The sequence below is a fragment of the Lissotriton helveticus genome, chromosome 3_1 (assembly GCF_964261635.1).
Source record: "Lissotriton helveticus chromosome 3_1, aLisHel1.1, whole genome shotgun sequence".
Taxonomy (NCBI): Eukaryota; Metazoa; Chordata; class Amphibia; order Caudata; family Salamandridae; genus Lissotriton; species Lissotriton helveticus.
Genome location: NC_136061.1, coordinates 376,370,895 through 376,387,198, shown reverse-complemented (window position 1 = coordinate 376,387,198; position 16,304 = coordinate 376,370,895). Strand labels below are relative to the sequence as shown.

The 16,304-nt window shown below is 44.9% G+C and overlaps 1 protein-coding gene across 1 annotated transcript in view; it reads right to left on the bottom strand.

Annotated features, from left to right (window-relative positions):
* Positions 1-16,304, bottom strand: part of BLTP2 (bridge-like lipid transfer protein family member 2) — a 748,021-nt gene that overhangs the window by 143,806 nt on the left and 587,911 nt on the right. Inside the window, exon 31 of the mRNA XM_078680109.1 lies at positions 11,104-11,225. Within this exon, the coding sequence (XP_078536235.1) occupies positions 11,104-11,225 (122 nt within the window). The remainder of the gene's footprint in view (positions 1-11,103; positions 11,226-16,304) is intronic.

Sequence of the window (16,304 nt, the reverse complement as noted above, 5' to 3'; positions counted from 1 at the left end):
GATATTCATGCATTACCGAGCTAATGCTCTTAGCCATGTTATCCACCTCCCATTGGATAACATGGCTAAGAACTGCTCAGGGCAGGTGCTAGCTTTTGGAGATATTCGCGCTTATCTCGAATATTTCCAAAAGTTGATAATAGGAGATAGCGATGTTAGCGACTGTTTCCAGTCGCTAACATCTTGGCATGCCCACTTTGCATGTCATTAGTGATAAATATCACTCACATGCAAAGTGGGGCCCAAGATGGTCGCTATCTCCTACTAGCCGTCGCTAACTGGTGTTAGCAACAGCTAGGTAATACAGATATAATTTTATCTCCGCGAAGCGGAGCGCTGTTACAGATATATATCTTGTTTTTGAACGTTAATTTCTCAAAATGCACTGAAGCACATATATTGAGACCTAGCAAAGGCACATCGAGCTACCAGTCCCTACAATTTTGCCAAGTTTCGTGCAAATCCATTCAGCCGTTCGATTATTATTATTATTTTTTTTTTGCCCCGCGGGGCCCTTTTAAAACCTCCACATCAAACCTAAGAGGTCAAGGAGGATCTACTATGCCCCCTTATGGTCATTTGCCCCTTCGCTTTGGCCTCCTCTTGTCTCTCGATCCTACCGAGAGACAAGATGGCGGCCGCTACGGACTGTTTGGAATGTTTACAGACACCGGAGAGCCAATCAGCTTCGCAAAGCTCCGTAACGCGAAAAGTACGCGAAGCGGTGCGCTGTTACAGATATATATCTTTTTTTGAACGTTAATTTCTCAAAATCCACTGGAGCACATATATTGAGATCTAGCAAAGGCACATCGGGCTACCAGTCCCTACAATTTTGCCAAGTTTCGTGCAAATCCATTCAGCTGTTCGATTATTATTATTATTTTTTTTTTTTGCCCCGCGGGGCCCTTTTAAAACCTCCACATCAAACCTAAACGGTCAGGGAGGATCTACTATGCCCCCTTATGGTCATTTGCCCCTTCGGTTTGGCCTCCGCTTGTCTCTCGATCCTACCGAGAGACAAGATGGCGGCCGCTACGGACTGTTTGGAATGTTTACAGACGCCGGAGAACCAATCAGCTTCGCTTCACAAAGCTCCGTTGCGCGAAAAGTCCGCGTACTGGAGCGCTGCCCGGTCCGCTGTTACAGATATATACCTTTTTTTAAACGTTAATTTCTCAAAATCCACTGGAGCACATATATTGAGACCTACAAAAGGCACATCGGGCTACCAGTCCCTACAATTTTGCCAAGTTTCGTGCAAATCCATTCAGCCGTTCGGGCTAAAAGTGAGGCCAACCGCCCTATGGAAAACTCAATGTTAAAAACACGTTTTGGGACCCCCCTTTTTTCTCGACCCCCCCTGGACGAACCCCCCCCCCCCCAATTTTCAGGGGACAAAATGTGCCATTTTCCTGAAAATTTCAGCCAATTCCGTCCACAAACGCCAAAGTTATTTGACATAGAATTTTCAAAAATCCCATAGAGAAAAAAAATCCTAACTATATATACCTACTGGCGACCGCCAGTAGGTAATATATATATATATATATATATATATATATATATATATATATACACACACACACACGCATACTTATCTTTATCTTAAATATATTCACCATGCATTGTAAACGCATTTGCATGGTAAAGGCTATTCCCTGGTATGATGGGTAGATACCTTTTCTATATAGAGAAATTAGTTTTTCCTTTTGTACTGGGTCAGTATGGATTTGTAATAGTTTAACTAGAGCCACAGAAATCAGATAAGAGAGACTGTTAAAAGTCTTGCTGAGCATTTAGTTGGAAATAAGCTTTTATCAATCAGTAGTCTAGGCAGGGTTAGGTGACAATGTTTTGGTTTCTAAGATGTACTGTCATGCACTCTGAAAAGGTGTGCGGGGAAGACTTGGGAATTATTGCCAGGATTTTGTTTTGGTAGTAATTCCTACCACAAAGCAGAGAAACATTGGACATTTTCATATATAAAGGATGTGAAAGTGTGTTTTGTATATTGTTGGCACACATCCGATCACTCTGTTAAAGTTGCGGAAGCCTTTCTGAGCCACTTATGCACCTTCTTAATATCTAGAATAGGTCTTAATTCTAGCTTTAGATCTTTCTTCCAAAACAGAAAATAAGAAGGTAAACCCTGTTTGCATTTTGAGATAATGGAAATTATTCCGCTACAGGAGTCTTCATGAACCAATGAAACTCTTTCTGCAGTTGAATTGCAAGAATATGGGTTAAGTAACTGGAGAAGTTTTGTAACTCAAAATATTCACCACCCTTCTGATCTTCCACAAAAGAGATTGTAAGTGCTGCTCACCCTCCACTGGATAGTATTACGGGTGTCACTGTTGGTTATTGGCAGGAGGTTTTTCTGAAGCTGCCAAAGGAATGATAACCCCCTTCCTTCTGCCTATTATATGTTTCCTCTAGGGATACTCTCCTTTGGCTTATAAGGCTGTTATTGCTGATGACTAACTGGAGAGACCACAACGGTGTCTTTTGTCTACCAATGTTGATAAACATCTGCAGAATTCTCTTCTCTTTTTCTGTCCAGGAGTTTCGCAGGGAAGTATCACAAGTCACCTCAAAACAAAACCTTCTTCGAAGAGAAACAACTTATGATATCCGCATCAAACACGAGATTGCATGATTGCGCAGAGAATGCGATCTACAGCAGCATAAGCAACAAACTAGAAAAAGTGATTGAATAAAGAACAGGATCCTTAGCGTCTGATCAACAAGAACTGGACAAACTGTCACTGACAAGGCATGACATAATACTTGTAGACTGTGTTTTCTAAACGGAGCAGTGCTGGTGTTCCAGTCTATTTAGGCTGCAGCTACATTGCCCTCTTTTTCTCTCACTTTTCTTTAAAAAAATATTGGTGAAAGACTTTATTGTAATAGTTTTTCTTTAGTAACTTTTGACATTAAAATTGGCTGCTTTCTGTGTAAAGAAAAATAAACAAAACTGGTCAATATAGGCTGTTGAAAGTATTTTAATTTTAAGAAGAAGAGCTGACTTTTCCGGAGAAAAGGCATTTATTTTTATTTTGTATAACGGTCTGGGATCCCACACGTGGACGAAACAGTTCAGTGATTATGATTTCAATGGAGATTCTCCCTGAAAAGAACAAGAATTATAGGTAAGCAACTTTTCCTTCTTCCCATCCTCCTAAACCCTTAAATTCCTTCACGATGTCCTTTGAAATTTCCTGATGAATTGGGCATTCACCTTTTGTGTGGGATTCAGGTAAACACACCACACTCTATCCCTGCAACACTTCTACAGACTTGTTCCCATCAATAGAAGACATCAAGTAAGGAGTGAGCACATTCAGGAGGACCTTCAGTTAGACCCTCAAGACCTGGCTCTTCGGCTAAACAGATCTGCGGACCTCCCCCCCCCCCCAGCGCCTTGAGACCGTCACAACACGGGTGAGTAGCTCACTTATAATTCCCTGATTGATTGATTGATTTTTCACAGTAACACATTGAAATGAGAGGTTCAACATCAGGCAATGGCACTGAGTGTACAAAGAAGGGCATTAATAAAATGGAAAAAAATGTTCTGTTAAACAACTGTGAGGGTACAGCCCAGTGCATCAGTGCACCAGGATCCAGGTCCACAAGAACTAACAAGCATTTGCAATGCAATAGGTCTCGCATTTAGGCGAGTTTAAGCTATTGGCATTCAATCAATCAGAGTACTTGTAAAGCGCGCTACTTACCCGTGAGGGTCTCAAGGCGCTGAGGGGAGGGGGGGGGGGGGTGGGAGGGGGTGCTGCTACTGTTCGTAGAGCCAGGTCTTGAGGAGTCTTCTGAAGGCGAGTAGGTCTTGGGTCTGCCGTATGTAGGTAGGAAGGGCGTTCCAGGTCTTGGCGGCAAGGTAGGAGAAGGATCTGCCAGGAGGTTGTATGTTGGATGCGGGGGACAGCGGCGAGGGCGAGGCTGGCGGGGCGGAGCTGGCGGGTGGGGGTGTGGAAGCTGAGTCTGCTGTTCAGGTAGGCTGGTCCGGCATTGTGGAGTGCTGTGTGTGCGTGGGTGAGGAGCTTGAAGGTGATCCTCTTGTCAACGGGGAGCCAGTGTAGGTCTCTCAAGTGGGGGGGCGATGTGGCTGCGGAGGGGGACGTTGACGATCAGTCGGGCGGAGGAGTTTTGGATGCGTTGTAGTCATTGTAAATGTTTGGCTGGGATTCCTGCGTAGAGTGCGTTGCCGCAGTCCAGTCTGCTGCTGACGAGGGCCTGTTTCACCGTTCTTCTTGTTTCGGACGGGATCCACTTGTAGATCTTGCGGAACATGCGGAGGGTGTTGTAGCAGGAGGAGGAGGCTGCGTTGACCTGTTTAGACATGGAGAGGGAGGAGTCGAGGATGAATCCTAGGTTGCGTGCATGGTCGGTGGGTGTTGCTGCTGTTCCCATTGTGGTCGGCCACCAGGAGTCGTCCCAGGCTGAGGGGGTGGGTCCGAGGATGAGGACCTCCGTCTTGTCCGAGTTCAGCTTCAGGCGGCTGCTACTCATCCAGTCAGCGACGTCCTTCATTCCCTCGTGGAGGTTGGCATTGTAAATGACAATGTGTTTTATTTATGCCTCAAAAACGTAAAAATAAAAGGCATTGTCATTTACAATGCCAATAGCTCAAACTCGCATAAATGCGAGAGCTGTTGCATTGCAAATTCTTGTTTTGTAAAGTATTCACAGAGTGAGCTCCCCTCATGCTGTTGGTTATTTCGTGTACTATTCCACCTCCTAAGCAGTGCTTGCATTACAATGTATCAAGAAGTATTTTACATCTAAAAAGTACACCGCATCGAAATATTAATTAATTGATGCACTGAATACAGAGAGAAAGCATGTTTTGCCATGTTTTCCACTGCAGTATGCATTTTTAGAATAGCCAGGGCTCAAAATGCAAGCCAAATCTATTGACTAAGCAAATGCTTGTTTGATCTTTCAGCTACCACGAATCCTTCACAATTGCTGCCCCGTTCGTTTGTGCCTCCGACGTTATGACCAACGATCCCCACAATACAATGACAGTGAAGACTAACTGTAAACATGATCATTTTATGTTTTTATCTGCTCTGCATTAGTACCCCCTAGATGTTTGCATCCCGGGGTTAAAATACTGAAAATTAGACGTCTCACCATTCAGGAAGGCAAATAGCTGGCAAAGGCTGAACGCAATAGAAAAGCTGGTGTGAAACCGCCATTTTAATATATACCGTGATGGTGCCAGGTACCACTCGTGGCAACTAGCCTTGGAATACGTGCATACGCGCATACCAAAATCTGTCACCTTCAGATGGTTATTAGGGCTAAGAAAAGGTTTCCATAGTGTATTTCAACCTGTGTTATTCTTTTTTTTTGCGCTTTGTTATCTGATGCAGCCAATTGGCATTTAAGCGATCCCAATTGACCTTGCGAGTCAGACAGGTACAGTGCATCACTGAAACAGGAAACCTTTTATCACTTCGCTCGAGAGGTTCTAGTAACCCTCGGCAGAGAAGGCGCCTTAGTTTTTTTTTTCAGAACTGTAGTTTTATACGCTTTTCACGGCATCTGCTTGTTCACAGCTCCGTTTGTTTTCCTGACTTGGTAGCTAAATAGTCCTCGCTAGGTTGGTTTAGGGGATGAGGGAGTTGGCTAAAGGGGGCAGAGTGATTTAACAGACTCCATCTCTTGTAGAAGCGATGAATAGAGACTACACTGGCGGTGAATAGAATATGCTATGGTATTTATATAGCACATAATCTCTCATCATTAAGACATTGCAGCGCTTTTCTGCAGTCTTATGCCGATTTATTAGGCATTTTGAGGTTTTAAATGCAGATTTAAGTCTACCTTGGTTCGTGAGGTGTATGGTCAGCAGAGTAAATGATGATGTAACGACAGGCATACGTAATCCTGCTGGACAAATAGCACAAGACGAGGGCAGAGATATTAAGATCCTCCAAGACTGAAATAAAAAGCATCGATCTCTTGTCTTTATGGGGCCATGTGTTTCTAATTAGAAACACATGGCCCCATAAAGATAAGAAAGTGCTCTGCGACAGCCGCAAAGCAGACAACCCTGTCCGGATTGGCCGGACGAAAAGGAGAAAGGGCAGCGGCTACAATACCCCATTTCCAATGGCAGGCCACCGATTAGCATAAACTGTGACGCTAGCCAATGGAAATGAGGGGAGGGGCTTCAAGACCCTTTCTCAAATCTGATCTTTTACAAAATCTCTCGTCCAGCGAGCAGCGCTTTGCGCTGCAATGCCAGGCGAGACCTAAAAAAGTGAGTGATCAACTATATGGTATTGTGAGTCAGAAAAGGTGCTATTTCTCTTAAAGGTGCAGCTTTACAATGATGCTCTCTATATGCTTTTCTTTTCAAGCAATCACTATTTGAGAAAATAGCAAATTGATAACATTACAAAGTATGTTTTGTTACTGACTGTAAAAGAATACACAATCAAATTTCAATTTAATCAAAGTAACCAACATTAGATGCAGAAGGATGGAGGCGGGGGTTGAAGATTCAAGCAGAATGGTATGTGTCTGTTGGATTGTGGATCCTTCAGCTGTCACAACCTTTAAAATGCAGAAGTGAAATAAAGGATTCATGTAGCAGTTTAGACATGCTCACAGACTGATCTTAGGGCACAACTACATTAAGAAGGCTAATAATAGACATGTAGCTAAACAGTGATGGAAGCCACTCAAATACAATGCATAAACGACAACGGTGTAGACAAATCATTCACTAGGCGTATTCAATTAAGACAGGCTGAGACTCATAGCCTTTCCATTCCTATTTCGTATTTAGTATTAATAATGGTAAAGCATTCACAGGGTCCCTTATGTGGTGGAAGAGGTAGAGTCTAATGCGTAGGGCAGAAACATGTGTATACAAAAGGCAGGTTGAACGGCCAAAGTCTCATTACTGGCTCTGTTTACGCTCCTAATGTAGAACAGAACTCCTTCCTTCGTAGGTTAATGGGGGTCTTGGCCCCTGGAGTGGAATTCCCTGGTTGATAGGAGGTGACTTTAACTCGGTTTTGGATGTAGAAGTAGATCAGTCGTTTCCACCCCTGACACAAACCGCAGCTGTGTCAAATGCACAAGCGCTGACCAAATGGCTAACTCATTTGTCTTTGGCTGACATATGGTGTACTAGCAACTCAGAAGCGCTCATCTACTCATTCTATTGCCCAGTGCATAGCCGGCATGTACAGCTTGACCGCACAGTGGGTGTCACTCAACCAGTTTCCTCTTATCAATGAGATCGAATACCTAGGATGCACGCACTCTGATCCCAACCCTCAGCTCTTGCAATTCAAATGGGAGGCAGGCCCGGCATTCTGTCGCCCGTTGGAGCCTTCAACCAGTGGTGCTGGAAGACCAGGCATTTTGTGCCTCCTTGGGGCTGCGATCATTGAATACTTTGGGGTAAACGACGGCTCCACAGGCAATGCACTACTAGAGTGGGACTTCTTTAAAGTAACTACTAGGGGGCACTGTCTAGGGCTCACCTGGAATATTCGCAAGCAGCTAAGCAAAGCACTTAGTAAAATAGGGCTCCAGCTGCTGCAATATGAGACCTGCACGGCTGCGGAAACAGAAGTCACACCGCGCTTAGAATAGTTGCGCACAGAGCATGTAGATCTGTTGGAGATGCTTAGATGCCACAATTATGCGGAACATTCGGCACGCACACACGCAACATCAGATAAGTCAGGACCGATGCTTGCATGACTCCTGCGCCAGGAACAGGCCCACCAACCTGTATGCGCTCTGTGAGATTAGGCACATGTTATATATGCACCATGAAATACATGTAGCAATGACGCACCATTATGCATCACTCTACCAGTCCTAGGGGCAATGCGACGAGCAGTGGCTAAGTACCTTCCTAGACTCAGTAAGCCTGCCCAAGGCAACCCCTGAACAGCGTGAGACATTAGACGCTCCAATTTCCCCTGAGGAAATTTGTGACGCGGTTGCGGCACTGGCAACAGGAAAAACTCCCGGGTCAGATGGGCCCCCAGCCGAATATTATAAGGCGTTTGCTGCAACATTGGTTCTGAGTCTACACACCCTTTATATTATGGCACTGGCAGAGCTGAGGCTCCCCTCGTCAATGCGCGAGGCGAGTCAAGTGTCACTGCTGAAATCCGACAGGAATCCCACAGACCTCGGCTTCTATAAACCACTACACCCCCTAAATGCTAACGGAAAAGATCCTAGCAGACCAACTGGCACCCATGGTCCCAACCCTCGTTCATGTGGATCAAAATTAGTTTGTACCATCTAGAAGCACCTACTTAAAAAACCTGAGGGGCTTTTTCAGAGTCGCCTCTTATTCTGCGTCCCATTAGACCTGTAAAAGGCCTTTGACACCCTGGAATGGGACTTTCTATTTGCAGCCCTAGCTCGAAGTGGCCTTGGTGACAAGTTCATCTGTATGGTTAGATTGCTGTACAGTGAACGAACGGTACCGGTAAGAGCGGGCTCATATATATCTGAGCCAATTTAGGTGAGAAGAGAGACCAGGTAGGGATGCCCGCTGTCCCTGCTCCTTTTCTCGTTAGCCACAGAGCAACTAATGGAGGCTATCCATGCCAGAGCGGACTGGAGCAACCCACTAGGGGATTGCATGCACATGATTTCACTGTATGCAGACGCCCTCCTGGTGCGCATTAGAGATATCTGATCAATTTCTATGCAGCTAGCACACACTTTAGGAGGCTTCCCATACTTGTCGGGACTAAGAGTTAACAATGCAAAATCATGTTCATATCCTTTCAATGAGACATGTCAGAACATGATGTATATACTTAATAGGGTGCTTGTGCAGTGAAAAGTTGACAACTTTCCCTACCTGGGTATACGAATATATAGGCAGCCGGCGGACCTGCTGGAGGGCAACCTGGGCAGAGGATTGACTGTCGTCCACTCTCAAATATGATTCTGGGGCACGCTTCCACTGTCAGTAGCAGGCACGGTTGGCCCTCACAAAGATGGTGATCCTTCCATGGTTATTGTATTATTTTGCAAACCTACCCTCTATACATTCCTCCGCCTCTTTTTCTTACCCTCGAGAAGATAATCAGAGACTTTATAGTGGGTAGCTGTTGACATTGGGTGGCAATAAAGAAACTCTACTTGCCCACAGACCAGAGAGGCCTGACGGTACCAAACATAGAACAGTAATACTTAACAGCACAATTGCAGTGGGTAGCAAAGGGGCTGGCTGATCGCTACCTCTGTGACACAGCGACCACTCAACCGTCCTGGTCCTTAACTGCCCAGATTAGGCTGTTTCACCGCCGCTACGGGTAGGCAAAACCACCAGAGTCACTCCTGCTTAATATGGCATACAGATGTTATCACAGGAGCCTGTATATCACACAGATTGTGACGCCGTATGCGCCTGCTTTCTCATTGGAAGGCACACCTAGGGGATGCATCATAACTACAGGAGTCAAGCTATGTGGCTGGCGGGATGCGGGGATTCAAGATGTGGGAGACTTGTACCAGAAAGGTACCCTAATTCCATATGATACATTGGTGGAGGAAGATGGGTTGCACCCATGCAAATTCCTGCTACACTGCTCGCTATTGGCTTCCCTTGCCTCAAAATGGAGAGACCTGACCAGAGAGCCCCCAACACATCTCACCATTGAATACTTGAATACAATGGGGAGAGGTGGGCATCTCATGTAGTGGTTTGCTGCTTCCCTGAGACAACACACTGCAACTTCAGTGGGAGGGGATCTGAGCTGCCCACTCGCAGACCCCAAATGGGCCTCGGTGCTAGAGGGTCCTGTGCATATCCCCAAAAAAGCGCGCCTATGCCAGATACAGTTTTAACTTATGCAGAGAGCATACCTCATGCCTGCTAAAAATTGTCAGTACTTCAGCTGCGTTGATGCCGCCTGCCCCCAATGCCACCTTATAGACGCCGAAATATTGCACATGTTGTGGGAGTGCCCCAGTTTACAGGGATACTGGAGGGAGGTAGAGAGCACACTTTCTCAAAGCACGGATTGCACCGTTCCATTTGAGTGGAATACCTATATTCTGCACCTCTACCATAGAAGCAAAAAACATAAAGTGACATCTTGTTTCCTAAGTCTAGGAATAGCAGTGGCTAATAGTCACCAGGAGATAAAAGGCCTCTGAGTCCCCTCATACATTGGCGTGGAGGCTTTCCATGCTGATATGAGCTAAAGCAGAGAGTGCTGCACTACGCCCAGAGGACACACTTGGTATTCGCAAGACACCACTTGCTACAAGCAGGGATGAGATATTGGTCGAGCTGCAACACATTCACAGAACTGACGCACTGCCCTCGGCTGACAATAATGCCTCGGAACACACACTGGAGGGGAAGAGTAGGCACTGACGGGGAAGTGGTTCTGAGTTAATGGCTGACAAACACGGTAGCACAATACCTGACGCTGACCTAAGGGCACACACCAGACTCCCCTTACCAAAGACAGCAAAGGGGACACATCGATCAAGGGAACCAGGAAGAGCTCCAGTTTATCACACAATCACCCCCCATGTTTGTTTAATGTTGTCAAGTTTCATTATTACCCGCCTCCCCTGTTAACAGACCACTACGCGGTAGGCAGCACATTAGACACTGAGGATCTCCAGCGGACATTGATGGTCTGTGTGTGATAAACACACGCACATAGCAGAAGAGAGTGTGCATTGCTGATAGAGACATGGACCCGTTCTATTAGCAGCTGTGTCACTGTATACTCACCATTAAAGAACCAAACGGCTGACACAAAAAAGTGATGTATACTATGCATGTATGTATTGTAAATTAAAAGTTAATAAAACAGATTCAAACAAAAAAAGAATGGTAAAGCATTCACCAGAGCAATCCTTCGGAGAACATGGCTTTTATTTGCGCCCAGGTCAGAGTGCTTCAGAGTCTGATCTCAAGATGCAGAGAGCCACTGGATACCAAGGCCTGAGCCCTTTGTTGGCTGACGCGAGAAGACAGCAAATGGTGAGATTTGATCTCCCCTCCCCCCACATCCCTCTGCATTTACTCCTTTTCACCACCTCATCACAGAGTATTACCGGATAAGGATGTTCAGCTCTTCGCTCTTTTGCTGCATGTCTGCCTTCTCCTGGCTCAGCTGGGCCTGCAGTTTCTGATGTATGTCGTGCAGGGTATCATTCTTGCTTTCATCCTGCAGAGACTAAGAGAACACTCATTTATTTCAGTGGACATACATGTGATCACTGTAAAACCATAATGTGACTTGCTAGAACTAAAGAAGGGCCAAAAAGCAGGCCAACACACCCATACCTAAAATAAGAGAGAGATTATCACCTAAAATGGCAGCCCAAATAAGAAACCAACTGACTTCACCCATACACTCGGAGAAAGTTACTGATTTGGTGGTTTGGGTCTCTATTAGATAGATCCTTTAGGCAATTATGTGACCAGGGAGAGCTCTGTATGGCTGTGAATACCGTTCATAACATGGGCTGCATGTGGTTTCAGTGCTGAAGTAGGAAGGTATGTAGGGCAATACTCAGGTGCACTGGCAGAGTAAAGTGGAGGTCTTAATGCTTAAACAGCACAAGACGCTGCAGGGTTTGAAAGATATGTCTGTGAAAATACTACTACTGGGAGAGCAGAGGATACTTCCAGTCAAGAGTGAGTGCATGCAATGGGATACTACAGACTATATTGAGAGAGGAGTGTGTGCTATAAGTCAGAATGATTGTGTACAGGCAAGGCTGGGCAGGGGTTATAGCACATGATTAGGCTAGGGTGCTGCAGGCTAGGATGAGTAAGTGCAGTTAGGTATGGGTATGGATTACACTACTTTAATGCAATGAGATGGTGCAGGCCAGAATTGGGTATAATGGCACAGCAAGAGGGGTGCAATTCATAACTGAGGTGTACTGGCAGTGTTGCATAGAAGGGTAAGCACTGGAAATGAAGGTCAGGATTTAACTACGTTGACCGACTTGTGCAGGGTAAACAATGGGAATGGAATCGATCATTCTTGTCATTTGAAGTACATAGGTCAAATCTCTTAGTGTTAGGGCATAACAATTAAAACTCCGTAAAGAGCTGAATAAATAAACTCATTTCATGTATTTTAACAGAGCATGGGCCATTCTTGGAAGAAATATAGGGCGCTGATGTTTTTGAAACTAACTGTGGGAAAAATGTTAAAATAACAATCATTTTCCACAGTTTGAAAGCGTTTATGACCAGGAGCCGCAAGAACAATACTAGGGGTAGCAATGGGCAAGCCAGGGGTTGCAATAGCGACACCTACATGATGCCAATGCTTTTTAGCAACCACAGAACAACAAAACAAAGAGGGGGAAAGCAAAAACATTCTAAATGCTCCTTGAAGTGTGAAAGAAGCTCACTGATGCAAGTTTACAGCTCATTGCGCTACATTAAGAAGACTACTGCTTATGAACTTGACGTTTTCAACAGGAGGATTTCTTTGACAAATACACTGATCTTGCAACACAAAATAAAATCTGTGTTCTTCATATTACACCTTGTGGTATGCAGCAGGCACATTAACCCTCTATGCTGCTTTAAGAGCAGCCAAAACTGACAGGCTAAACACATCTATGTCTGCATTATTACCATACCAAAGCCTGATTTCACTACCTTTTACACACAGCTTCTTGAAACTGGAAGCTCACTTTCATATGGGGCAGCTAACAGCATACACTTGCCATGTATCCATGTGCAGTCGCTGGCAGCAAAGGTGAGTGCTACTGTGAGGCCAGCTAGGTGCTCAGCACATGCATCCCCAGTCAATCATCAAATGGCAGTCATGCACTAGCACCCTCCCACCCCCCAGTGGGGACTCATCAGCAGTCCGCACCTTGAACCCACTGCTAAGCTACACCAGCCTGACAGCTTCCAGGCACTGTGTATCCTGCAGTCCCAGGTGTGCGAGTCTTGCAAGCATGCACTCCAGCTCTTCAAAGGACTCTCATGCAATCCAAGGCCTCTGTCCAGTTTTGCAACAAAGCACACGTTTATCAGCACTTTAAAGGTGAAGCTTAGCGTAGGCCCTGTGGGGAAATCTGCACCTGGTCAGGTGCGTGGCGGACTGAGTGATTGTAACCTGCTAAGCCCCAATCAATTTTTTAATGAACTTTTACTTACTCGCTATAATAGTTGTAATATTCTCGGGTTGCAGGCAGTGTTTATGATCACCAGTAAAGGGTGACCCTTCTAAATTAAAAGGAGTGTGGTATTTTAACATAGCATTTTAGTTTATCGAGCGGCATTGACTACCCTTAAATCTCATCATCTGCTGCTGGTGCCTCTATTTACCTCGTCCTTATTTCCGGGTAGTAAGTTGTAGCTGTTTTGAGGCAGGAGATTTTTCATTCAAATTACGTTATTGTATTTTTATGCCTCTGCTCTTTTCCTTCAGGGAGGTAGATGTTTCTTCTGTTAATCTCTTCTCTTCATTTTAGAATCTGCTACGCTTAGTTCGGTTTTTAAAAGATTGAAGTTAAATGAAACGCCTGCCACTGCCTAATTTTAAAATCGTCTCATTTTTGACACTACATGCGCATCTGTTCCCGGCACCCCTGGCTAGTTTTGTCGGCGCACTGGGGTGTCGCGGCGCACAGTTTGGGGACTGCTGTCTTGGTAAATTCTGTAGCAGCTATGCAACTTTCATGTGAGGAGTAACCAGGTCTGACTCTCCCAGTTACAAGCTAATGGCAGAGGAAAAGAGGAGGATTTCCCACCAATCGTTTACTTGATGAGCTAACTTCACTTTCCAAGTGTTACAACAGGAGTTATTACATCTCAAGCAACATATCTGGAGTCTTTATATTGACAGTAACTTTTTTTTTTTTTTAGAAACAATTTTTATTGTTGTGGAAAGTAAACATCGGGCATTTACAAGAGTTACATTGTATATAGCAATAGAGCATGATCAGTCAGGCGAAACAGTGGACACAGCATATTATCTCAAGGATACAACAATTAATGCAAGTATGACATCTATGCAATATAAACACCCTGGTCCATGACTATCTCGTCCCTTCTCTTTCTCACTCTGAATCAGCATCACTATCCAACTGAGGTGGTTCACAAATATGCCCTCTATATTAATTCCAAGCTCCCCAAATTTTGGCCCACTTTCGCGGACACTTCCGATTTAGATATACCGCCTTTTCGGCAACCATCGCTGAGTCCAGATCTGTACTCCAGGCACTAAGCGCCGGTAACACGGGAGACCCCAGGCCTTAGTCACATTTCGTTTAGCGTACATAATACCAATCGTTGCCCAATCTTGTAGGGGGCTACTAAGCTCGTTAGGCTCCCAAATGTTCAACAAACAACGGCGTGGGTCAGGGAGTAACGAAATGTGAATCACCTGTGATATAGTCCGCATAACCCTAGACCAAAAACAAGCAATCAATGGGCAGTCCCAGATAGTATGGTAGAATGTCCCCACCTCCCCGCAGCCTCTCAAACAGTACTGATGTGTGATTCTACCTGTCCTGTGTAGTGTGACCCTGGTGTAATATACTCGATGTAAGACTTTCAATTGTATCAGCCTGAGCCGCGACGGCACAGCGACCTCCCGAGGAGAAGAGAGCGCGGCCTCCCAGTCCGACTCGTCAAATTCACCTATCTCCGAAGACCAGCCCGTTTTAAGTCTTTCCATGGGGTCAGGCATATTGTTGACCAACTTACGGTAGACCAACGAGGTCGCCTTTTTTTGCATGTGCTCCGTGAGCAGTCTATCTTCTAAAGGAGTGGATTCTGGTAGCTTTCCTTCAATCGGGAGCACAGATTTGAGAGCATGATTGATTTGCAGGTAGCGGAAACGTTCCGTCTCCACCAAGTTGAATTGGGCCGCCAGCTGGTCAAAGGTGAGGATTGCACCCCGCCTATAGAGGTCTCCAACCGTCGAGATGCCTATTCGGTCCCAGGCCTCAAATCTCTTACTATTACAGAGACGACCAAGGCGTCGCGACACCCAAAGTGGCGTCATCTGCGTGATCATGTTCTTACATTTAAGACGAGCAGAAGCCAGGTACCATAGCTTTACCGTGTGAGCCGTAGGGCCCAGCAGGGCCGTCGCACCTCCATGGTCATAGAGACAGTAACTTTTACTACATTTACATTGGGAGTTGTTACTTCGCATGTAAGCAATAACAAACCTTAAATGCACTTTACCTTTAATTAATCAAATACATAAACATACATATATATATATATATATATATATATATATATAGAGAGAGAGAGAGAGAGAGATTATTATTACACAGTGACGGTCACCACTGTGTAGTTATAGTTAGGTCAGAGTTTCCACAGTAGGAGAGGTTTTTTTTATAAACACTTTGGTGTCATTTGAAGAATCTTTACAAAACATTTCAATAAAACGTGTTCATCCACCTGAGCTCCTTCCTGGAAATGGGGTGATCAGGCAGGCAGTGGCCGAGGAAAGGGGTGGTTGGGGGGAATGGAAGATACTGAAAAATCAAATGTACAGAAGTACGCAAAACCTGGCAGAAAGCTACATCTTTACTCATTGGTATCATGGAGAATGAGAGGATACGCATTTAGCAGTAAAATTCTTTAAAAAAGTGAAATTGGGAAAAGTGTTAAGCAGTGATATATCTATATCCACTCTAGAACTATTTAACCTTTAAATATAAAAGAAAGAGACACATCAACTTAAAGAGGCTTACCATATTGGAATAGATGTCATAATAGCGCCTGTCACACGGCTGCGTCAGTATGCTGTGTTGATTCTAGGCATTGGTGTTGCATGAATGTGTGAGTGCTTTTCCATGTAGCAGCACAGCAAATCTTCTCTAGTGGAATGCGGGCGAACAGAGCAGCTGAAGTAGAAACTGCTCTCGTCCAGTGGGCTTTAGCTTTTTTTTACCTGCGGTTTTCCCGTTTCAGTAAGGCAAAATTGGATTTTCGCTGAGAACCATCTGGCAATGGTTTGTTTTGTCACAGCTGAGCCTTGACAACTTTGACCATAAGCTACAAATAACTGGTCAGTTTGCGAATGCTCTTAGTTGTTTGCAAACGGAATTTGAGGCATCTTTTAATGTCCCAAGTGTTTAGCACCTGTTCAGCTGGTGTGGTTGGGTTAGGGGAAAAAAGTTAGAAGAACGACAGGTAGGATGAGATGAAATTGGGAAGAAACCATGGGGAGGAACTTCGAGTTCGTTCTAGAAAGCACAAACTCATTTTTAAAGGGAAGAAAGGTTTTCTGAAGGGTTTCACTGAACCTTCTAGTAGA